Source organism: Xiphophorus maculatus, chromosome 18, assembly GCF_002775205.1.
Source record: "Xiphophorus maculatus strain JP 163 A chromosome 18, X_maculatus-5.0-male, whole genome shotgun sequence".
Lineage (NCBI taxonomy): Eukaryota > Metazoa > Chordata > Actinopteri > Cyprinodontiformes > Poeciliidae > Xiphophorus > Xiphophorus maculatus.
In genome coordinates, this window is record NC_036460.1 from 2,943,879 (window position 1) to 2,969,031 (window position 25,153).

The 25,153-nt window shown below is 38.0% G+C and overlaps 1 protein-coding gene across 1 annotated transcript; it reads left to right on the forward strand.

Moving 5' to 3' along the window:
• The first annotated feature begins 1,814 nt into the window (after positions 1–1,814).
• On the forward strand, positions 1,815–23,808 carry LOC102216881 (transforming growth factor beta-1-like). Its single transcript, XM_005814988.2, has 6 exons — positions 1,815–3,604; positions 16,069–16,338; positions 16,423–16,654; positions 21,483–21,633; positions 22,564–22,674; positions 22,750–23,808. The coding sequence occupies exons 1-6, from the start codon at positions 3,232–3,234 to the stop codon at positions 22,795–22,797; spliced, it is 1,185 nt and encodes a 394-aa protein (XP_005815045.2). The 5' UTR covers positions 1,815–3,231; the 3' UTR covers positions 22,798–23,808.
• Positions 23,809–25,153: the final 1,345 nt, after the last annotated feature.

A 25,153-nucleotide genomic window follows, 5' to 3' on the forward strand; every position in this document is an offset into this window, starting at 1 on the left:
TTGCCTCAGAATGTTTTATTGTTTTATTTGCAAATGTAATTTAAAAAAATGACAAGGAACTAAATATTCAGAGTTGATCACAATTTTTTAAATAGTCTGAAACTAAGAATAACGTAAGTTTATAAGTGTATTGATTGAGAAAAGACATCCTAAAAGCGCACAGCTTATTATTCTTTTCCAATGTTTTCTTGAAAGTTGTAACATTTTCAGTTGAGATTATTTCTGTTTTTATTCATATCAATTGTAAGACATAAAGTGCCAAAAACATAAACTGTATTATATTTTAGCCTTGATGACGTATCGTCAACACTGAAAGCACATCAGAGCGCTTCAGAGAAGCTACAGCTCTATGTGAAAGGTCAGCTCTGATGTGGTTAGATGATTTATTGACTGTCATTTCTGTGTTGACTGAAAACACCTTCTCCTGTCATCCCTCTTCAGAGACTTTGCCGTTTTCCCACAACTTCACTGTGAATGATGGGAAAGCAGAATATGAAGCCCTCCTGACACAGGCAGGCACCTTGAGGTTCTGGCATGGAGACCTAGTGGTAAAACACAGAAGGTATGAAATGCCTCAGGGTAGCTTGGTCAACATCGCTGCTTCTGGAGACACAGTTGCTGTTTTCAGAAGCCCATCCATCCAAACTGTGGTTGTTATTACAAAATTTGGTGCGTCTTTTTTGACGTGTTGTTTTCTATTATTACAAATTCCTATTGCTTTTGCTGATCGTACTGATGACAAACAGTGTTTTTACTTTCTGGGAACATTGCTCAATCAGACACCATTTCATAAACACTGCATTGTAAATTTGTTTGTATAAATCCATCAGACACATGACTGGATGCTGACCAAAACAGAAGGGGAAAGTACTGGGTTACATGAATTGTTCCTTGTCTGACTCCTCTGTTTAGATTTTTATCTCTGTTTTGATTTTTATCTGTTGTGCGTGCCTCTTCCTTTACTCACCATGTTTCCTGTTGTTTTGCTAAATCATAAACACCCATTTGATCAAAAATAAGACCTTTGAGTTAAGAGTGAGAACCCTAAACCTGTTGGTGCCTCTTTTTGAGGCCTATACATTTGGTCCACCAGATGGCAGTATTCACCAATTTAAACTCAGATTTTAAAACAATAGCTGCTGACAGTTAAAAACATCCCCCTAGGTAGTTTCAAGCTACCAGTGAAGGTAATCGGACGTGAAGAGGCACAAACATTAACCGTAGTTTCCTTTCCTGAATGAACATTGTTATATGGGAAACTTTTAGGGGATTTTTTTCTGTTTGAGTGTCCTCTTGTTAAATGCCATCATTCAATGAATAGCTCTTTCTTTAAAGAAGCAATTGGAAGCGCATTTAGAGCAAACACCTCAAAACAAGACAATGCACTTTCAGTTTGTTTCCACTGACAGACAGAGCTGCAGTAGCTGAAACCTTCACTGGTTTGTTTTAGTCTTGCCGTCTTTTAGAAAATACACAATCCAACCTCTAAAGAGCACTTAGACCCGGGAGAGGGCACCACACAACCCTGCCCTGCTGGCTCTTCACCTCATCAAATTCACATTTCTACTCTCTAAACCTGCTTCCTTGAGCTGGCTCTCTTCTTTCGTCTGGCATTGAATTGGTTGCGGCCCTTGTACCGTGCCTGACTTGTTCACGTCGGTCTACTGAGGCAGAGTAAAGCGGGATCTTGATAAAAACACAAGCACAAGGCAGCAGAACTCAGGCAGATGTTGCCGTTAGCTTCATTTCCTGGGCGGAGAACTTCTCGCTCTATTAGACGACTAACAGGAACAAGAGAAAAAAATAGAGGGGAGAGAGAGCGAGAGGGTGTACAAGTTATCTGAGCTCGGAGCTCTCACAAATCACTTTTTTGAACAGCAAGCTCTGACAGGCAGCCGGGGGAAACAGAGCAGAGACAAAAGAAAGGTGTGAGTAGGGACCTGTGTCAGAGGAGACTCCAAGGGAGAAGGTGTGAAGGAGCAGTAAAGGGCATAAACGAGGTGACACCAGTGGATGGACGGAGGAAAAGCTGCGCTCCAGTTCCTCCTGCTACTGCCGGAGTTTTCTGCTGCTGTGTCCGGATGGTTCTGTCTCGTAAGGAGAAGGTGTGTCTGATTCCTGAGAACTTTCCCTCCGGGACAGGGTTACCTTGAGACTGACACTCTTGAGCTTCGGATCGTAGGCCTGTTTGCACTTCTTTTATCTCTGACGCAGTGTGCACTTGTAGATGATTCCTTTGCGTTATCATGAGAGCAGATAGAGAGGCAGCTGGCGTGACATTGAGCCGGACGCGTTGAAAGCTGGTTTAATGCAGCTGCGCTCAGATCACATGCTATTATTTGTAAAAAGAGGTAGTCAGAGCTGAGAGTAATCCATGTTTGTCACATGTTTTTCTGCATAAACAACCCTACTGCTACTTTAGGGTGTGTATTTCTCTTTTAAAAGTCTTTTGAGAATACTTATTTGATATTTAATCCACCCAGAAAAGTAATTTGTTGACTTTTGGATGGTACAGAAAGGACAAAAGGCTGTGGCAGGTTAATAGCCTCTAGGCACAGAAAGTGAGTAAGTCAGTGTCTGCCAGCACTCGTAATCATTTTCACTCATTGGGCCTCAGCTCTACTCACATTTGCTCCCTTTGCCTCCGGGGACATGTAATAAGAGACTGCTTACTGAGCAATACGGCACAGAGCTGACACGTGGAGAGGTATAAACTTGCTCTGAGTAAGACAGGATTACGCTAAATATTGCAGGTGGAGGACCGAAAATCACGATCTGGTCTGCTAATACAGAAGCAAAGACTACTGAGCTGTCAGACTGTTTCTGACGGATGGGTGTTGGAGAAGTCATGCGAGTGTTTGCGGGGCTTTCTATGCTTGGATGAGCTTTATTTAGCTTTTGACAGCTCTGCTCTGGACTGGCTTCACAGTGCGGATCGTCATTGGGTTACCTCTGTAGCTGACTCAGAGACTGGCTTAACTCTCGCCGTCTGCCTGCCCACTCTGATTCTCTCTACCTGCCTTTATGCAAACAAGGCGAGTGTTAGGTGGTTTTCTCTGCAGTATAGGGACAGCCGGGGCACTTTTTGGACTCTCCACACTGCTGTAATTGTTCTGTTGTGTGTAAACACCTTGCGTCAGTCACACCTCTCCTCTGGAGTGATTCACTATTCCCAAAGCATCCCTGACTGGAGGCAGGCAGCAAAAGAAAAAGGTGAGGCAGGATTTGCTAATGCTCAAAGTGCAGAAGGTGCTGAGTTGTAAAGTTGTTACAATGAAGCTGGGATTCTTGCTGCTGATGGCCCTGCACATGCTGGAGAACGTGTCCAGTATGTCCACATGTAAGACTGTGGACTTGGAGATAGTGAGGCAAAAACGCATCGAGGCTATTAGGAGCCAGATCCTCAGCAAACTGCGTTTGCCTAAAGCTCCTGAGCCAGAAGAAGCTGGAGACAAGGAGGATATCCCCACCACCCTGCTGTCCCTCTACAACAGCACCAAGGACATGCTGGAGGAGCAACAGATCGAGGTCCAGAATACCATCTCCCCAGAGCAGGAGGAGGAAGAGTACTTCGCCAAAGTGCTGAACAAGTTCAACATGACGCGTAAGTACAAGTTAGAAGGCAAGAAGACATAAATCATGAATCCTAGAGCACTCTTACCCATTTTCAAGAATGAGGGCAATTGTTGACGGCCTAAGGATGGCTGTAAGAATGTCAGATAATTATATGGCTATGATTTATGGTCCTGCATTCACCGGCACTCGCAGCATGTTGCACAACACGTCGAACACAGAGCAGAGTTTGGAGAGCCAAAATCTCTTTGCTTGAAAAAAGAGATCCATGACCTTCAAACTGCCAAACAAGTAACTCAACTTTTAGTGGAGTTCAGACAATCTGGAGCAAGACGAGCATCAGCTGCCAAATTGATGAGTCGTTCATTGAAGTTTGCTTTGTCATAAACGTCCAAAACTCACAGAGGAACTAAAGTGTCTGATAGTGGATGAGGACATGGGAATGATATCTAACCACACTTCATCATATTCCTAGCCTAGCTTAGCCTTCCTATATAAAATTCCGCTCAACTCTCATCCCCCTTCATCTGGGATTTCTCCCATTCAACTCGATTTGTCTGGTTGAATTTCAACCAATCAGGAAATGACGTTGATTTTCTGAGCTGTTTTAGAATTACAGTCCTCCTCTATCTTTAGCAACATCAGCGGACGGCGTGAATGAAGCCGTTCAGTCCCTGTTGGTCACACTTCCAAATATTGAATTAACATTAACAGCCATTTTTTCAGCTTGGCACTTCATTTGTCGCAGTGGAGGATGGTTGTTTACACCACAGGCTATTTCCCGTGAGCTTCAGAGTCAAACCGCCATATTACATGTGTGTCGGGCAAACGTTAGCGGTTGTACGCATTAATACATACATTTGAAATTGTCTTGGCACTACAGCAGAAGCTAACATCTTCAGTCTTCTTTATTTCCGATCTTGGTCAAACAGCCAATCAGCAGCAAGGAAAATGAACAATGCTCCTGGATTGGTAGTAATAGCGTCACATAGCATTACATCCAGATATTCCTGCTTTAAAGCTACATTTTCTTTTAAATATTTTAGATATAATATATGAAAAAAAACACAAATTGGGGGACATTTTGCTAAAATTTTGAAGTTTTGAATCAAAGAAAAAATTGACCACTAATTGGCAGTGCAAGCTAATAGTAGCATACTTCTTTGTGTTTTGTACTTTCAAGCATGGTAGCAACTTATTCACTGAGGTTGTTTATAGAGCGACAGTATTAATGAAATGTAAGTATCCAGTCTCACAGGGGGTTTAAATGAAAACGGGGTTAGTAAACTGCTTTTGTGGCGATTTCTGAGTGTAAGATACTGGGAATCCATTTTGGATTTTGAGGTTGGGGAGTTCTGACTTTAGCAAACAAATTTTTCCATCCTGACATTTAAAAAGATCAACTTTTAGGTAAAAATGGGATCCATAATCAAACCTTGAATAATATTTTCTTAAAACTTACAAAGTCTTTGTAGTACTACATGGAAAACATACAACATTGTAATTTGTTATTAAATGAAACGCTGGTTCAGATCATGTAAAGTTGCTAAAAGAACAGGAAAAAGTGAACATTTTGACACAGAGGTGGTAAAAATCCAGATTTACCTCATCAGAAAGGCACCAAATGACCAAAGCGATCTATAAATTCTTTCACCATGCACACATCTTCTGATCTGCGCTCAACATCGTTTCTGGCAGCTTTATTAGATCAGAGATCACACAAGTTACAAGTTGGCTGCACATGATTTGATGCGCTCCGCTGCTTTCATGATATCCACCTCTCTTTTTTTTGTTTTTTACGACTTCATTAACACACTTGGCGTGGCTGCATCTGCTGTTTGCACAGCCAAATGGTGTTGGGCTGTAATTGTGCAATGGCTCCCAAGCTATTATGATAAACATAATTTTTTAGTTTGGTTTCAATGCCCCATTGTTCTCTGCATGCCTGCACGCCCCACTTTATCAGGCAGGCATACACATCCCCCCCTTCGCCTTTATCCGCCACATCAAAAGAAAGGCTTGAAGTGGATGGACCATGCTCAGGACCAGAAGGGAGAACAAAGACACTCTCAAAACGAAGGGCACAATTTTTTTCTGCTCAAATGACAACCAAAGACCAAAACTGTAAACAAAACACTGCAAAAAAACTTATTTGTGCCAAGTATTTTTGGTCTAGTTTCTGGCGCAAATATCTTGGTACAAACAAAACTAACTTAAAGTAGCTTTTCAGCAATAAACAGCAGTTTGTTTTAAATCAATAATTCCTTAATATTGATGAAAAAGTTCTAGTTCAACTGGCAGATTATTTCACTTATAACAAGGGAAAATGTCTTGTTATAAGTAGTGATGCATCAATCCGATATTAATATCTGTATCGGTCCTGATATTTAAAAAAAAAATCTAGATCAGGTGACAATGTGCCCAATCCATGAGGGCGGATCTATTCAGTCTAATTCCGTTTGGTTCTCTGAGTGACACCATGCTCAAATATGTATCTTACATTATATTTAAAGGTCTGAATTGGACTTTCTGAACCATTTGAAAGAAGATTTGTTTCCGTTTATTTTTTAACAGGTTTGACCAAATTTCAGTTTCTTTATTAATTATTTTGCTTTAGCTGTTATAATCCTAATTGATTAAACTCCTTTTTACATGTTTGACCAGTAGCTTCTGAAGCTGTTGGTGTATTCCAGCGTGGCGTACTGGTGCAGCGGTATGAAATAAATTTGTAATTCAGTATATGTCCCTGTGTTTAAAGAAAGAAGTGTTTTAAGCTCCGTTTTTCTGTATCGGATCAATATTTGCCGATACTAAACCTAAGATATCGGTAGTGAAAAAGTGGATCGGTGCATCCCTTGTTATAAGGAAATAATCTGCCAGTGGAACTAGCCATTTTTCTTTGATATTAAGGAATTATTTACTTAAAACAAGCTCTTATGTCTTTCTAAAAGTTATTTATAAGTTAGTTTTGTTTTGTTTTAAGTACAATAAGATATTTGCACCAGAAAAAAGACGAATATACTTGGTGAGATTTTGTGTGCGGCCCCTCTCTCTGCTGTTTTCTCTTTTGCTTTCCGTTTTTCACACTGTTGCGTTGTCCCCCAGGGATTGGGAATTTCCAACACTGTAACTTGAGAAATTGACATCTTGTTTGCTTATCGTGTCACTCGCACTCCATCATGTCTCTCCCCAAGTGATTTCCCTTGAATTCCCAGATCTCTTTAGCAGCGATTAACCTTTTTCTGTCCCTCTTTCGGCCTCTAATGCGCCCATCTCTCGGTCTCTCTGCTTCCTGAGCGTATTATCAGAGCGTTTGCAGCGTGTTTGTGACGAGGCAGCTTGGCAGGAAGGAAGGCAGGCTGATGGTCACTCAGATGCGGAGTGACTCAGGTCCGGTGCGAGCGTTGCGTTTCCTCTGAATGCCAGAGAGAGAACATCCGCCGGTCTCTTGCCTTGCACCCCAGTCGAATCTCCAGATCTGTGAATACTTCTTATGCTTACTCCAAAAGGTAGAGGAAATAGTCCCACTTCTCCTTTTTGACTGAATTGCCACATTGTGGTTCAAGTTTACGGACCTTTGGTTTTATTGGTACTTCTGGTAAACTCATGCAAACAAAACAACAACTTTTAAAATTAGGTCACAGTTTGTCTTCTTTTAAATATTGTAATTATTGTGGCTCTTATGAAGACTAAAACATATTTAGCATGCTTTAACAGTATGTTCTCTTGTCTTTCCCATGTTGAAGAAATGCTAGAGGAAATAGATCTGCGTCATGCTGTTTGTATCCCACAGAAAATGGAAGTAATTGATTATTAAATGTGATTTGATTCACTTCACATTAAATAAATGTCATTAATCCCAAAGGGAAATAAAATAAAATAATTAAATTTAATTAAATACATCATAGTTTATTTATTTATGCTATATTAGTATAATATAATAATTACTAAAAATATTTAAGAATGACTAATTATTTAATTATTAAATACAATATTCTATTTATTAATTAAAATAATTCAATTTAATAAAATAAATAATGGTTCCTAGACACTTATTGGCATGAAAAGCAGAGCATAAATAAATAGAAGGCATTCATTTATTTTAGATGCAATTCTATGGATACACAACTAAAAATAAATGTATTAAATAATTCAGAACATGTTTTCTGATGAAGTTCATTTGCCACATTTAAGCCGGTCTTCAGCGTACGTTTCATTAAACCCAAATTAAATAAAATGTTTTTTTACAGGTCTGATGTAATATTCTAACTATCATGTTTTTATTTCTGTAAGCAGAAAATCATCAAGATTAACAAACAATAACGGCTGAAGAATAAAGGTCCAGGGCTGGACTAAGCCTTTTTGGGACCCTAAACATGTTTTCATTTGGGCCCCCCAAACCCCCCGCCATACCAACATGTCAACACCAGATTTGTCAACAAGTCTCGTCTTTTCCAGCCACTGTTTCTGTTAACTATAATGACTTATGGTAAAGGTGTGTAAAAAAACAAATACTTTTTTGTGATCAAATGTTGCCAAATTTTGCACGTTTGGTTACCAGGGGTTCCATTGAATATAGAAATGCATTTTAGTTTTTCACTATCAAATCTGCCGAATGACTCACTGTTTCCAAAGATCTGAAACCGCTGGAGGCAAAGCATATTTGTGTGCAGAGCATTTTAAAACGCAATCGTTTTAAAGCTTTATTGCGGTAATCTCATCATGGATTAGGCTAAATTTCTCCAGCCACGTCCGTCCGTCAGAAGACCACACAAATTCACCTCTCCCATAATTCTGCTCTTAAGTTATTCTCCAAGAGCTCAGCAGCAACCACAAAAGGACAGTTTGTCCAGAAATTAATTCTCTGACCTAGAATGAGCGTCTTTTTGTTATATAAAGCAGGAGAAATGGCGGCGCGTCATCAGTGCATCAGTGAAGGAAGTATAAAGGCGGCAGACATTTGGCCAGCTGCTGGAATCTGATTCCTCCCACTTGTAATTACAGAGCTGTCTCCCAACCTGTCACAACAGCTGTCCCTGGCTTACCTGCGGATAGGCGCTAGTTCAACACACAAATCCCTCCCCTGCACCCATGTGTGGCAGGACGCTTTTCCTGAAGCAGGCTTCATTGTTACAGTCCAGCATAAAGCCATAGAACCTGAATAAATTGGGAATTCAGGAAACAGGAGGTATTCACCGTTCCTGGTGTCAGCGCGCTGGAGAAGCTCTGGACTGTCATTGAGATTCTTTCTCTTTTTCAAACTTTCATTCCTGCCTTTTTTCGGAGAAAAATATCTTTTTTATGGACAACTGGTCCTTCTTGTTTTGGATACTGTGCAGTTCGGCTGATTTTTGGCAATATCTTTCAGATTTCTGCTGTTTTGCTATGATGCGTAACCATAGCAACAGGGTGGTTTAGGACAGGGAGCAGCTGACTAACATCATTTCCCTTCGGGATCAATAAAGTAGTTTTGAATTTGAAAGAGTAGCTCTATTTTAACGTATTCTTACTCGAGTAAAAGTAAAAGGTGGCCGTCCAAGAAATGACTCGGAGTAAAAAAATGTATTTGGTAAAAACTCAAGTACTGATAAAAAAATTTTTAAAAATCATTTAATATTTAAGAATTACACCAAAATACAAAGTTATGTTGAAATGTTGGCATTTTAAAGACCAATAATATAATTACAAATTCAGGCAAAAGAAAATAAAATCCAAATCAGTTTCTTTCAGTATAAAACTTATAAAACTTAAAGAAAATAAAAACAAAATTATGAAAATAATGTCATAATAAAATGAGAAGAGAGTCGTAGCATCACAATAATAAAGTCACAATATTGCAAATCTATTCTCAAAATATTACAACTTTATTCTTGTAATTTTATGACTTATTTTTTATTGTTATGGTTCTAGTCCATAGAAAAATTACTTAAGTAAAAGTAAAAAGTTTTTTTTTTCCAAAAAGCAACTGAAGAAAATGTAACTAGTTACTATTCAACAAGGTGTAACAGAAGCAGCAAAATAAATATGTTCACACCAAAGATTCAAAAGTTTTAGAAATTTGTATATAATAAACAAAATTAACAATAATTATACTGTACAAGATTATGACATAAATCTGAAATAAAAATATCATACTCATGTAGATATGCACATTGAATAATCATTTAGTATTTTAAAATTATCACATGCACCAAAGTATTATGAAAATATTGGTATTTTAAAGACCAAAATTTAAATAATTCATTTAAACAACATAATTACTATGCAAAAGCATTTTTTATTCAAAAATTAATTTCTTTCAATCTAAAACTTGCTCTTATTTTGCTGAAAAGTTACATCTAAGCTAGTTTTGTCTTATCTGCAGCAGAAATGTAAATAAAAAGGATTAAAAACGGTGCAGATGCCAGCAGGGATGTAAGCACCGAGTCGGTTGGAGGCAGTGATGGTTTCTGGGAGGAAGGATCTGCAGTGACGCTGCTTTGTGCACCAAGGACAGGCCTGTCAAACTCCAGTGTCCTGCAACTTTTAGATGTGCCTCTGCTGCAGCACCTGAATAGGTGATGCAGCCTATTAAGGATCTGGAGAACTGATCTACACAAGGAGGAGGTGATGAAGCCGTTTCATTCCAGTGTTTTGTACCTGTGGCTCATCTAAAACCTGCAGGACAGCGATTGGAGGACTGGAGTTTGGCACCTCTGACCTAGGATGTGGCAGTTTGACTCCGCAGGAGAACAAAGTCCAATATTGAATTTTTATTGTTCACAATAGTTTGACAGAAAGTTGTGTCCAAAGTTTTTTCTATGAGGGCCAAAATTGTAACTTTTAAAGAACTTTTTGTGTCTTTTTAAAAGTTTATCTGCTCAATAATAAACTAAAGTAAAACGTTTTGGTGATTGTAGATACAAGAAGAAAATTTTCCACGATTGCGTGATAAAACAGGCGCATAGATTCAAACGTTTTGGGGTTGATGATTTTCTTATGTGGGCTGAATGCTTTGTGTTTGATTAAAAGTAGGTCGATGTTTGTGGTTCTACTTACTCCAAAGCTAAGAATAATGTCATAAAGACAAGGGGGCCAAAAATCCCTGAGAGGGCCGCAAATGGCCCCCGAGCCGCACTTTGGACACCCCTCCACCAAGCCGTGTGAAAGTAGAAGCGAGGATAAAGTTTAGCTGTAAACACGCTGCAGCAGCCAATATTGTTCTTAAGGGAAGTGACTTAGTTTCCTGTTTCTGAAGAAGTTCTGTTAACTTTTAACCCAGTTCACTTCAACTTGCTGTCGCCATACTTTGATTTAAAGCCTCATGCACTGCAAAAACACAAAACTATTTCTGGTCTGGTTTCTAGTGCAAATGTCTTAGTACACTTGAAATAAGACAAAACAAACTCATAAGTAGCTCTTCAGAAAGAAATAGCAGCTTGTTTTAAGTAAATAATTCCTTAATATTGATGAAAAGGTTCCAGCACCACTTACAGATTATATAATTTAAAAACAAGACATTTTTTCCATGTTTTCAGTGAAATAATCTGCCAGAGGAACTAGATCTGGGGTTGCTAGGTAACAGGGTGGGCTTGGCTGGGGTTGCTAGGTAACAGCGGAGTGGAATATTCTACCAGTGGAACTAGAACTTTTTCATCAATATTAATGAATTATTTGCCTAAAATAAGCACCTATTTCTGGCTGAAAAGTAACTTGTTCGTTTGTTTTGTATTGTTTTAACTGTAATAAGGTAATGGCAGCAGAAACTAGATCAAAAACACAAAATCTTATCTAATCTAATTTAAGCTGGTAATTTTTCATGAACATTAAGGAATTATTGACTTTAGACAAGCTCCTGTTTCTTGCTTACAAATAGCTTTGCCGCAAGACATAGAGGTTGTTTTAAGTCAATAATTACTTAATAATCATTAAAAATTACTGGCAGATTATTTCACTTACAACAGGGAAAATGTCTTGTTACAAGTGAAATAATCTTGAACTTTATCAACATTAAGGAATTACTGACTTTAAAAAAAGCTCCAATGTCTTGCTGAAAAGTAACTTGCAAGTCAGTTTTGTCTCATTTCAAGTGTGATAAGACATTTGCACTAGATACTAAGCCAGAGATACTTGGAAACGTTTTGTGTTTTTGCAGTGCGCTTCCATTTTCGCGCTCTGATCATTTCGCCTGCATCCTGGGTGGGACAGACCTGCAGAATGTCAAAATCTCATTTCCCGTTGCACTCCACATCAGCGCCTTTTCACTTTCACTTTGGGCCCCTTTACCAACGTCTGAAGCGAAGCATTAGCAGCGCCGACGGGGAGAATGGCGGTGCAGCTCGGGTCGAGCGTGTACAGTAAGTACGTGGAGATGGGTTGGGTTCGTGCCGGAGAGCTCCCGGCTTTGGCAGGCTCAGGCAGAGCAGAGGATATGGTCCAGCGCCAGACATTGCATTGATATATGTACAACTCCAATTTCTTCACACTCCCTATCACACCCTATATGTGTTCACCCTGTTCCTGCATGCTTTCACTGCAAAAACACTAAATCTTACCAAGTTTTTTCTGTCTAGTTTCTACTGCAAATATCATGCTTCACTTGAAATAAGACAATACTAACCTAAAAGTGACTTTTTAGTAAGATATAGCAGCTTGTTTTAAGTCAATAATTCCTTAATATTGATGAAAAAGTTCTAGTTCCTCCAAATTATTTCACTAATAATTATTGACTGTGCGTCTATGACTTTGTATTTTTTGTGTTTTTATGATGTAAAGCATTTTGAAGTGCCTTGTTGCCTTGTAGTGCTGTCAATCATCCTCACGTATGTGCTGTTTAGTATACTAATGGTGGAGAAACAACTTACTGATACAAGAAAACTATTTATTAGCCAGTAATACCGCAGGCTATGCTAGCTGTAGCAGTAGCAGAGAGGACTGTGGGGGAAAGAAGCGCCACACGGAGGGTGATTGGCAGCAATAAGACCCTCCTCCTGCCTCTGATTGGTTGTTTTTACTGGAAGAAGGCAGAAGAGCGTGATTTTTTTTTCAGATTTTCTGTCTCGTATTATACTGACATGGTGACAGTTTTAACAAATATATGAAAATATTTTTTACAAACATTGCACACTGCAGCTTTAAAACAAGCTCCTACATTTTGATGAAAAGTAACTAGAAAAGTTTGTTTTGTATTATTTCAAATATACTGAGACATTTGCACCAGAAACAGACAAAAAATACTTGATAAGATTTTGTGTTTTTGCAGTGTTTACTGCGTCATCTTTATGGTTTTTTACACTTCTGATAATCTTTCTTTCCTTCGGCTCCTATCTGTGTATTCCTCCGTCTGGTTATCTCCGTATGAACTGCATGAAACGTGCAGATCAGTGTTGGTGGATCCATCAGTAGCTTCTGATCAAACATTCCCCCTAATGTTCCCGCTTGTCGTGTTGGAGGAAGACGCGGGATTACAGTTGCTGCTGCGCTTTGAGAAAACAAAACTCTCAGCTGTAGCAGCTGGAACAGATAAATGTTTGGCTTTAGCTAAGATCATTGTGTAACACTGTGAAATCTGCAGATGGCCATTGATGGCTGGATTATGAGGGAAGTATTTCAGTAACAAAAACAACGTCTCTAAGATATGCAGACTTGCAGGATGCAAATGTTGGAACAAAGGCTTAAATTCCTCCAATTTGACACAAGAAGTGTGGAAAGCACCAAATGCAGGAGGTAAAAATGCTTTAAACCTGTAAATAAACATGTTTGCAGAAACTAGATGCTCCAACACCTGAATGCAAATCGGCGTTTGCAAAAGAGCACGCCTTGTTAAATAATATTTGACTTTAAACTGGGTGAACTTGCTGTCTAATGAATTAATCAGATCCATGAAGCACAACCTGCAGATCTAATGCTCAGAATGAAAAGTAAAAATATTTATTTTACAGGAAAGTAAGTCACTTATGTTTGGTTTATTTTAACTTTTTTGTTTTCTTGGAGTGAAAATCTTGATAAAAGTCAGAGTTACTGTATTTGCAGTAATAGTGAAACTGTTTTACAGCACATTGCACAAATATTGTAAATCTCTAATTGATTAATATTTTGGCTCCTCCACCTTGCAGTTCACACACATATAAACTTTAATTTACTGTTTAGACAACTGGCTTTTTTTCTGCATTACTTAAATGGTCTCTTGTCTTTCCCGTTTTGCAGAGTGGCCAGTAGCAACGGGGCTCTGTTTTATTTTCACTTTGGCGAGCAAAGTGAAAATGTTCCAGCTACATTTCATAGGAATATTAGGGGTTCTAGTAATTGTGATAAAACATAAATAAATGTGATTTCCCCCCCCCCAGTAATATAATAAGATTTTAGGTTAAAATTTTTTAAAAACTCCTCAAAAAATGTTTGAGATTGTGCCGTAGTTACGGGAAAGTTTAGGTGACTAGTTCTTTTATTTTAGCATTTTTCTGCTATCAGTGAAAACTTTTCTTACAAAAAATTTTTTTCTATCTTTCCCATGTTGAATATGATCAAAAATATATATATTTTTTTACATCATATTAATCCTCCTCTGACACAGAAACAAATTAATTAATAGAAAGTTATGAATTTAAAAAGAGATTACATTCATTTAATGGAATCTTAGCTAATTGGAGCAACAGATTGTTTATAAAGCTGAGATGATTAATCAAAATTATTGTGATTAATCAACTAATTAATCAATTAATAACTGGAGTACAGGGACTCAAGAAGGTCATATGCTGACAGAACCACACAGTCAGATCAGTAATTAAAACAAAACTGCATCAAATTTGAATTAAGTTATCTGTTTATAATGGATATCTAATACTATATAAGAAAACCTTAAGTGCTTAAAAGAAAGATCTGTAGAATATGCCAATTTTTAATACTATTAATCGATTAGTCATGAGAATAATTGAAAGATAATCGACTACTAACATAATCAATGGCTGCAGGCCAATTTGTATTTTAATGTTAATTTATTATCCTTCCCTTCTCACTTATAAATGAGTTTATTTTAGGAATTTTAATTTATTTTTGCCAGAGATGCCAATAACTTAGTTGGGCGATGAGTAATTTCAGCATAATCTATGTAAAGCACTCTTAAATAACAAATTCACCATCACTTTCCAGGCAAAGCTGCAACCGTTTTGACTTTATATGTGATTATAATAATATATGTGAGGACAAACTGACAGAATAACTAGTCTAGTTAAAAAAGGCCATGCATGGAGAGAGACTGCAGCTATGGCGAATCCATCTGGTGTTTGATGAATGGGTTTCGGCAGACGCTTCAGTTTCCACGGAATATTTTACAGACGGTGTCGAACCGTCCAGAACCGGCTGAAGAGATTAAACCAAGCCAAGATAAGCATGAACTAGTTTGGTATAATACTTAAAGACTACGCTTTTTTATTTTTGTTTTGAAAGGAGCTTAAAGAAAAACTATGATGGCGTATTGGGGCTGCTGGAGACAGAAGGAAAAAAAGAGCAAATTTCCACCAGAACCAAAAATCTCTGAGATTAATCCCAAAAATTACCTAGGAAAAAATAAAAAGTTTTTATTTATGCGTTTGAAAAGTTGTACATTTGCTAGAAAAATTGGGAAATTTTGAGATTAATCTCAGAAATTTTCTAGCCAAGTGAGTTCTGAGTTTGAAAAGTAAAAAACTTGCTAGAAAAAAAACTCTGAATTTTTTTTAGATTTGATGTAAAATGTTTTTGAGAAAGAAAACAGAAATGCATGAGTTGAAAGTTGAACATTTGCTAGAAAAAACTTTTTAGATTAAAAGTACAAGTAATTTCTGGGGCGTGCCGTGGTGGCGTAGCGGTTAGCGCGACCCGTGTTTGGAGGCCTTGAGGACCCGGCGACGTTTGCCGCGTGTCTTTCCCCCTCTGCTTCCCCGTTTCCTGTCAGCCTACTATCATTTAAGGGACACTAGAGCCCACAAAAATACCCCCTGGAGGGGTAAAAAAAAAAAAAGTACAAGTAATTTCTGAATTTGAAAAGTTGTTAATTTGCTTGAAAGAACTCAAAAAGTTTTTGTTTAATCTAAAAAATTGTCTAGAAAAAAGGAAATTTCAGAGTTTGAAAAGTTGAAATTTTTTAATCTTTGAAATTGAAAATCTGCCAAAGTTTTTCTAGAAAATTTCTGAGATTAATCCTAATATTTCTGAGTTTTTTTTCCATGCAAATATTTGACTTTTCAAACTCTGAAATTTCCTTTTTTTTCGTCTAGAAAATTTCTGCATTTTTTGCGCCTTTCCCCCCCGATCCAATACGCCTAATATGCCATCTTAAAAAACAGCAAACAATCCAGTTAAGTGACGTTTTTCCTCCTGAAATCCAGAATGAAGCTGGCAGTCTTGAGTATTTCAACCATTATTTTCAATCCAGAAGTCCAAATCAGCCTTTGAAAAGCTTCTTCTTATTGGACCAAGCTGGTTTAAAACGCCTGCCAAACAATTAATGACCTGTGTGTGTTTTTTTTTTTATCACAGGCTCAAATGAAATGGAGAGGACCAGAACGATGTTCTTCAACATTACAGAGATCCGTGACAGTGTGGGGGATTCCCACCTGCTCACCACTGCAGAGCTGCGGATGCTCATCCAGAAGACGTCCATAGAGAAAGAGCAGCGCGTGGAGCTGTACTACAGCGCCGGAGCCTCGTTCCGTTACCACGCCTCCCGCTTCCTGAGCAACGCGTTCAACGATAAATGGCTCTCCTTTGACGTCACCGAGCCTCTGCAGCAGTGGCTCAAGGACAAAGGTGAGGCGACCGTTCTTCTCAACTCGTGTTCCTGGTCAAGCCCCGGGTTAGGCTGAGCGCTTTGCCGACATATTTGTTTTCCAGAGGATGAGCAGAAGTTCGAACTACGCGTGTTCTGTGAATGCGAGCAGCAGACAGCCGCCACGTTCAACTTCTTCGTGTCGGGATTGAGGAGTATGCGAGGAGACAAAGCGACCTTGGAGACGATAGTCAAGCAGCCGCCGTACATCCTGACGATGTCCATCCCGAAGAACATGAGCAGCCACCTCACGTCGCGCAAGAAGCGCTCCACCAGCGGACAGGAGACCTGCACAGCGTAAGCAACGCCGCAGATTTCACATAACCGCTTGTGGACAACACTTGAATCAACTTTAACAGCTTTGAAGAGGATCTATTATCCAAAACTCACATGTTGAATGTTTTCTGCTTCCATTTGGGTTTCTACTGATTCTAAAAACACTCAGCTGGATTTTGGCAGCAAGTTAATGTTTTATGGTGTCTGGAAAATGACCCGTTTCAAAAATGCCAGCGAAGCCCACCCCGTTACCTAGGTGAGGCAAGAGTTCTGCCCGTTACCTAGCAACCAAAGCAGAACTCGGTCCGTTACCTACCAGCTGAAGCGGAGCTCCTGCAGGCCTGGTCAGCTGGTTTTACTGCTGTATAATGTCTGCTGGAAAAGGAAAGTGTTTTATGGTTGACTTACCATCCAGAAACCACTCCCTGCATTCTTGTTGGTTGTGCAGGAGGCTCCACTTCTATTTTTCAAAGATGTATGGTTCACTGCAAAAAAAAAAACTAAACTAATTTTTTTGGTCTACTTTCTAATGCAAATATCTTAAAATAACAAAAACTAACGTACAAGTAACTTTTCAGCACGATACAGGAGCTATTGTGTTAAGTCAATAACTCCTTAATATTGATGAAAAATTGCTGGTTCCATTGGCATTAATTTTCTTAACATATGTTGGATTGCGAGGTGTGGGAAGCAGCAGCCTATTAGGATTTAAAGTCACAAGATGCCCTAAAACATGTCACTGACAAACTGGTGTGACTCCAAAAAAACCATCCTAGCGCAAAAACAATTTTTTAGCCGAAGTTGTTGTTTTTCCCTGAAGCAAATTTATTTACTTAATTCCAATTTGCACAATTTTATGGAGAATGGAAACAAAGCTAGAGAAAAAACAAAAACTTTTACCCTTCAACTAAGTATTAAGATCACTGGGGCTCCACAAAGTCGTGTGTTTAGACCACTGCTGTTTACGTTGGTGCCTCCACTCAGGATGTGGAACATTGATGAACAAGTGGGACAAGGAGGCAGTCAGGCAGCTGGAGGGCTCCTACATGGGAACAAAATGTAGGAGGTCACGAAAGGTCACAACCTGAACCCAGGTTGTTCAGTATTAACAGAAAGAGGGCGCTCTTATCTCTAGTGACTCCACTGGTATCATGATACAAACCCGTCAGAGAAGTTCTGTGGAAACTGAAACAAGCGTCACATCCAAATTCCCCACAGCTTTCCACAGAGCCTCGGCGTGACAAGCTGGATTTTACTGGGTTACTCCAGCTTCAATATGGGAGGGGACCACTGCACTGCAAAAACACAAATCTTCACAAGTAACTTTGGTCCAAATATCTTGAAACTATTTTAGTACAAATAAGACAAAACTGACTCATAAGCAACTTTTCAACAAGACATAGGAGCTTATTAAGTGAATAATTCCTCGATATTGTGAAAAATTATTGGACCGTTAGCAGATTATTTCATTTATAACATTTTGTAAGTAAAATAATCTGCCAGTAGAACTCGTATTTTTACACGATATTAAGGAATTATTAACTTAAAACAAGCTCCAATATCGTGTTAAAAAGTTCCTTATGTTAGTTTTGTCTTATTTATTTGTACTAGATTTTGTGCTTTTGCAGTGCATATTTTGATTTTTCTGTGATTAGAAATAAAAATGAAATAAACTTCAGATAAAGGAAAAATTACTTTAAAGTCTCCTTAAATAATAATAGAAATAATTACAATGAATGAACGGCACATCGGTATCAACATTTGGATCGGCAATGTTAGTCTTTTTTATACTTTTATAAATAGATAAATTTTAAATGTATTCACCGAGTAATGCATACTGATCTACAAAAGAGGCAACAGATAAATAAAACAAACAAACAAACAAACAAACAGAAAAGAGGATATTTTCAGGATAAACACATAACCAAATGTTCATGTGGGCTAGAATATGTTTTCTCTTTTAGTCTTATCAGTTATTTTCTGATTATTAATATTTCGGCCGATTTTGATGTCCGATACTAACCCTGCTGTTATGGCCAATATTTTATCAAATGTTTTATTCAATTACTCAATTAATCGTCAGAATAACTGATAGATTATTGATATCCAGGGGAAGTAATGTGGTTCTTCTGAGCGGTTCCGTTGGTTCTGTTAAGCTCATCCACTTTCTATTAATGTGTAAAATAATATACTGCTTTTTGTCTCGCTTATATTCTTCAGCTCATTAAACCAATTATGTAAAGCGAAAAAACTCGCTGGGTAAATCCAAATAAAGGTTTTTAAATGATGACTGGGTTTATTAGGGCATCTTAAAGCTTCGTCAGAAAAAGTTATTGCCCTCTAATCCTGCAACAGCTCCTGATATCCGCAGACGCAAAACATCGGCTAATAAATGTTTGTGACGACTGCGGAGACGTTTCAGCCGCTTCTGCTGCAAAACAGCTTTAGTTCAACCAGGTTCGCTTCCTGGGAGTCGGATATCGGCCCAGTTATGATTTGAGTTTTAGGTCACAAACGCGTTTTGTGACCTTTCATTTTGACTCATTTTCCAAAAGGCTTAGTTAATTATTAATGTGAGCAGCGTAGCCAAAATTATAACCAGCTAAGAGCAGCACAACTTCAACATATTTTTACACAAGTAAGAGTAAAAAGTATCTGGTAAAAAGTTCTGCACAAGTACTGAGTAACTGATCAAATTATCAATCATTTAATATTTAAAAATTACATCATCAGACGGAGCAAAATATAAAGTTAACTGGAAATTTTGGTATTTTAAGAACCAACATGACAATAATTCATATAAAAAGCATAAAATGATAAAATCAGGCAAAAAGAAAATGTTTCCAAATCAGTTTCTTTGAATAAAAACCTTCATAAACTTTAACAGAAGCTGCAGGTTTGTGTCTGTCTGGTGGGTTTCTGGTTAAAACATGTTTGTTTTTCATTCAGTGGGGAGAAAATCCAGAAATTTTACTCAAGTAAAAGCAGAAATACTTTAAAATAAAAGTAAAAATACTCCTAAAAGTAAATTTTTTCAAAAAAAGTTACTCAAGTACATGTAACTAGTTACTATCTAACTCTGTTTTCCGCATTCGGTATCCAGCAACTTTGAGTTTACAAAATGTAGAGGAGTAAAAGAATAAACATAGTTACATAGATTTTAACACAATTTTAAAAAGAGAACAGCAGTAAAATATATTTAAAGGTAGAAGTCTGAACGTGTTTTTACTCTTCTTACATCTACAGCATCATTTAATACATTACTATTCATGTTATTCTGTTTTTAGCATTCTATTTTAGTTGTATTTTCTATATCCATAACCACATTTACATGCCATTATCAGTAAACATTTCACACCTTTAAGGTTTTACCTCAGCAGTCGTGTTTTAGTTTTGGTTTTTCCTCCTTTGGTTGCCGTATCTCCGGCCCTCTGTATCGTTTTTATTCCTGAATGAACGCAGACCTTTTACTGCCCCATAAAGTGGCACCAAGCTGGCGTTGCTTGGTGCCACTTTATGGGGCAGTAAAAGAGGCGGCAGTGGCGTCCTGCAGTGTGCGGCCCCTTAAGGTTCACCGCCGCGCCATGCTTCCTCCATCTGCGGCTCTCGCTGCGGTTCGCTGGAGTCCCAAACCCTCAGAAACGACTTTATACGCCGTTCCAGACTGATGGGTGGCGGCGACTCTGCTCCTCGTCTGTTCTGGAGTTGCTTTAGATCAGACGACAAGCTGCTGTTTGAAATATTTGTAGCTTTTTAAGGGATTTGTTTTGGTTCTCATAGTAATGAGACACTGAACTCTTTCTACATTAACATGCAGTTAATCACAGCTAATTAAGACAGATTTATATGGAGGAGTATTAGGGCCATAAAAAAATAAAATAAATTAGATTACGAGAGTAGAGTTATAATATTACGAGACTATAACTTCATTCTATTTTATTTTGACTTTATTCTTATAGTATTTTGATTTTATTCTCTTAATATTCAGACTTTATTCTCATAATTTTACAACTTTATTCACGTAATTTTACAAATTTATTCTCGTAATATCCCGCCTTTATTCTTGTAATTTTATTACTTTATTGTCTTTACAGTCTGACTGTTCTTGTAATATTTTTTTCAGTGTGGTCCTAATCCTCCGTGGTAAATTTAGTAACGGCGTCAGTCACATTTTCTATATTTACTTACAGGCTCTTGTTGGTGTACGTAAATACAGAAATATGCAAAAATGCATCAAAGCTGCAGGCAAATCAGCATCAAATGCTCAATTTCTCATTTTCTCAGTTCTGTAGAGTTAATGAGCGCCATCAGAATGGTGCACTGAGCGCCATCAAAATGGTGCACTGAGCGCCATCAGAGCGAAATGAAACATAAAAAAAGAGCATCAGTCAGAAGATTTTTCAAATTTGCTGTAACACAGACTGCTACAGGAGGCTCACAAACATCCGCATCTCTGACAAGTTACAACATTTAATTTTCTTTAGCGGAATATTTTTAAATTAAATTGAATTAAATCTGCTAGTAGGAAAAAGCCTAGTTTAACTGCACCACTGGTTCATATTTACTGCTGGGCAATAAATCAACTGTAAATACAAGAGCAGAGATAGCAGCGTTTATTACTTTATAGTTCAGTTTCTGTTTCACTACAAAATAATTTATGTAAAACAGCAGAAACTGGAACCCACTCAAATTACAATCCAGTTCAACTGATTTCAAAGTCATTTGTTAAAGAGTAAGCTTTGAATCTGCATTGTTTTAACTAAATTATTTCTGCAGTAAAGGTCTTTTCTCATCTAAATGTATCATTTAAGACCATATAAATGTTTTCCTCCTGCGTTTGGTGATGCAGGCAAACGGAGAACTGCTGCGTCAGGAGTTTGTACATCGACTTCAGGAAAGATCTGGGCTGGAAATGGATACACAAGCCCACAGGCTACCTGGCTAACTACTGCATGGGGTCATGCACGTACATCTGGAACGCCGAAAACAAATATTCCCAGGTAGGAATTAAATGTGAAAATCACAAGAACAATCCTTTGTAGGCTTATATACGGGTTTTACATGAGCCAATGTTCGGTTTATAAGCTGCTCAGAGTAAATCAGATGACAAACGGCAGTGGCCCATCTGGCTGGTTCTTGTTGATTCATTCATTTTCTTCTTCAAACTGATCAGATTTATTCACATTTTATTAATTTTTTTATTAAACTTTACAGGGTAGCTTTGCAAAGAAATTAAAGCCTTAATAAAGTGCTTTTGTTAAGAAAGTTTGGATTTCTTCTGATTTCAAAGCTAATTCCCAAAACTTGTTTGTTTACATGTTGAAATGTTTTAGTTTGATCTAAGGATAAATCAGCCACAATTTTATTAATTTTTGGATATCGGCATTTAGTGAATTGGTAAAAATCAGGACCGGCGGGTCGGGCTTTTTAAAGCTCAGCGATCGGCCAGAAAGCTGCGGCCAGCAGGGAGAGGCAGACGGACACTTCTTCATCTTTTAGAGTAAAATATTTTACAGATAAATAAAAAAATATGAGGTACAAAGAACAGACTTATTAACAATGACTCTGCATTCTTCCTACCTTCGCAGTAACTACGACCATATTTATCAACCTACTTTTACTCAAATAAGAAATTGTCTTGTAACACATTCGTGCAAAACCTACAATCATTAAACGTTACTTCTGTTTATTATTGAGCAGATTAACTTAAAAAAGTACACAAAAAGTTTTTTTTTATTATTATTATTTTTGTGGCCCTCAAGTTCTTTAATTTGGCCCCCATGGCAAACAGTTTGGACACCCCTGGATTAAATCACAGTTTGGTTTAACAGGAGCTTCCAGCTGTTAATCAATCAGCCCATGTTTTTGTGTCCAGCAGTTTAATTTAAACATTTTTGTCGGATTCCTGAGATTTTCTGTTTGTTTTGCAGATTTTGGCTCTGTATAAACATCACAACCCGGGAGCGTCCGCCCAGCCGTGCTGCGTTCCCCAGACGCTGGAGCCGCTGCCGATCCTCTACTACGTGGGAAGGCAACACCGGGTATCAACACCGCGGGTATTTTTAGATGTTTACGGGAAAGTTACGAGGTGATTTACGGTTTATTTCTGCCTACAGGTGGACCAGCTGTCCAACATGATTGTTAAGTCCTGCAAGTGCAGCTAAAGACACCCGGTGGCACAACGCTCTGCGTCTTCTGGAAACAAACAACAATGGAGAAGATTGTTTTGATGCCACAGAAAGGACAATGTGATCGTTTGAAGTGGATCTCCAGCGCTTTTTTTTTTTTTTTTTGGAAGACTGTCCATTAAAATAATCAATATTTTTTATGTATTTCTATTCAGAAATACCCCCACCATAAAAAAAAAAGATTTCCCCTAGCATAATTTAATTTATTTGTTGTAGAACTGTCTCAGCTGGAGATGAAAAATGACTTCTTACTCAAAGTTTGAACAGGAAAAACAAAAACAAAAAAAGCGCAGAAGGACCAAAAATAACCCTGATGGAAGAAGTTCTGTTTTCACAGATGGGATATTTCCATTTGTCACAGCAGCTTCTAGAGAGGTAACGGCAAGACGTGCCAAATCCCAGGTGGAAAGCAGAGATTGTTTGGGAATTTCCTGGAAGATAATACTGCTGCCAGTGCTTTCCATAAAAGAGAAGAAAAACCCAAAGGGCCTGTCCATCCTGGGAAAACCGCCTGTGCCTGAAAGGCCGGACCAGGCAGATGGAGCTGCCCATCTGCTACGTCATGATATTTGTTTTTTCAACATGTACAGCATTTCCACCACCTCTCTGCGTTGTCAGGAAGTTGGTGGTAATAACTTCCTGGTCCGTGAAGGTGACGGGTATGAGATCGATGACAGCGTGTGGCGCAGCGGGTAAAGACTCACAGTCTGCATGTTAGCTTTAGATAAAGAGGCTCAGGTTAGAGAAGCCGTGCAGGCTTGTTTTGGTGATTTTTCTACCAGTTGTCAAGGTAAATTATTGCCTTTTTGTAGCTTTAAAAAGGAAGTTTTCATGTTCTTCTGAAATGTAAGTGTTTTTAAAGTTTATTCTCTGTTTTGATTTGATTTAGCGATAAAGCCAACATATTTTTCACTTTTCTGTGTTTTTACATATGAAAAACTGTTTGCAAATAATAATTGAAAAAGCAAATAAACTTTTTAAATTATGGCATTGACTATATGAGAATTTTGTAAAAACTTCATCATATTCCAGTCATGTGTAAACATGTACATATCACATGTTTATCAGAATTCTGAGATGAAAAATCTGAATTTTGAGGGGAAAAAACATGATGAAAAGTCTGAATTGTAAGGAAAAACATCAGAATACTAAAGAAAAAAAATTCTGAGGAAAAATATTACAATTCTTAGAAAAAAGTCAGAATTCTGGGGTGAAAAAATCAGAATAAAACAACAACCCCCGAAAAAAACAACACAATTCTGAGGAAAAAAAGTCAGAAATATGATTTTTTTTTTTTTAAATCAGAATTCTGAGAAAAAAAAGTCCAACATTTGAGAAAAAAGTTAATTCTTTTTAGTGGCACTACAATGAAAAAAAAAAGGATTTCCAACTTAAAAAATTTAGTTAATTTTAATACACCTAATCAAATTAAATTCATCAAACTTAATTCATCCATGTTTATTGAACATGACAATAAACTTTACATTTACCTGGACACATTTAATTTGATTACTTGTAACAAATTAACTCACTTTTTAAGTTGAATCAACCGTTTTCTTTTTTCAGTGTAATCCTCTTCTGTACTCTAATGTGAACACGAATGCTGTCAACAATTAGAAATGCAGTTCAGTGTTGCACTGCAACTTTTAATCTGGTTAGTTTGCGATAATGATTCTAATAATCTTTAATCAGAACAAAGTGAACTTTATAAATATAGTTTCTTTAAGAACCATTTTATTAGCTCTTACTGTCCTTAAAATGCCCTCGATGTTTCTTGGAAATACAAAACCAAATCGCTGACACTGAATCTAATGTGTTGCATCGGAAAATCCGATTCTGACTTCTTTTCAGGAAACTTCAGCATTGCTTTGGAAACGTTGGATTTACTTAGTGTTGTTGGACAGAAGCGAACTGAGAAAAACAAAACGTGCAGCTCAGTTCCTGGCACTGCCTCTCCCCGAAGGGATTCATGCCATCCCAACATTTTTTCCTCCCCATCCGTGCATCTCTTCCACCCCCGCCCTGCCAGCCTCGCCCCCCCAACCTTCTGCCTCTGTACTCAGAGGATTACTGTCAGCCCATGGAGCTGGATTGGGAAAGAAGCGAGCAGGTCCAGACCCGTTTGTAAGTCCCAGACTTAAAGGCAGTGACTGCATGGAAAATTAAACACTCACACTGTACACATGAAAACACAGAACCCACTGACACGCAGCCGCGCCTCCACCACCGCACCATTAAAAGGTGTTACATGTCAGCCAGTAGCTGCCTGTCCATCGGCCGTAAAATCTCGCAAGTTCGAATTACAGAGATAAATTCACTTAATGGAAACACG

What these genes read in the sequence shown, in the direction of transcription:
- LOC102216881 (XM_005814988.2), top strand. Translation starts at nt 3,232, where the DNA reads ATGCTCAAAGTGCAGAAGGTGCTGAGTTGTAAAGTTGTTACAATGAAG. An exon ending in GGACAGGAGACCTGCACAGC is followed by an intron (nt 16,655 to 21,482) that starts GTAAGCAACGCC and finishes TTGGTGATGCAG; the next exon opens with GCAAACGGAGAACTGCTGCG. An exon ending in ACGTGGGAAGGCAACACCGG is followed by an intron (nt 22,675 to 22,749) that starts GTATCAACACCG and finishes TTCTGCCTACAG; the next exon opens with GTGGACCAGCTGTCCAACAT.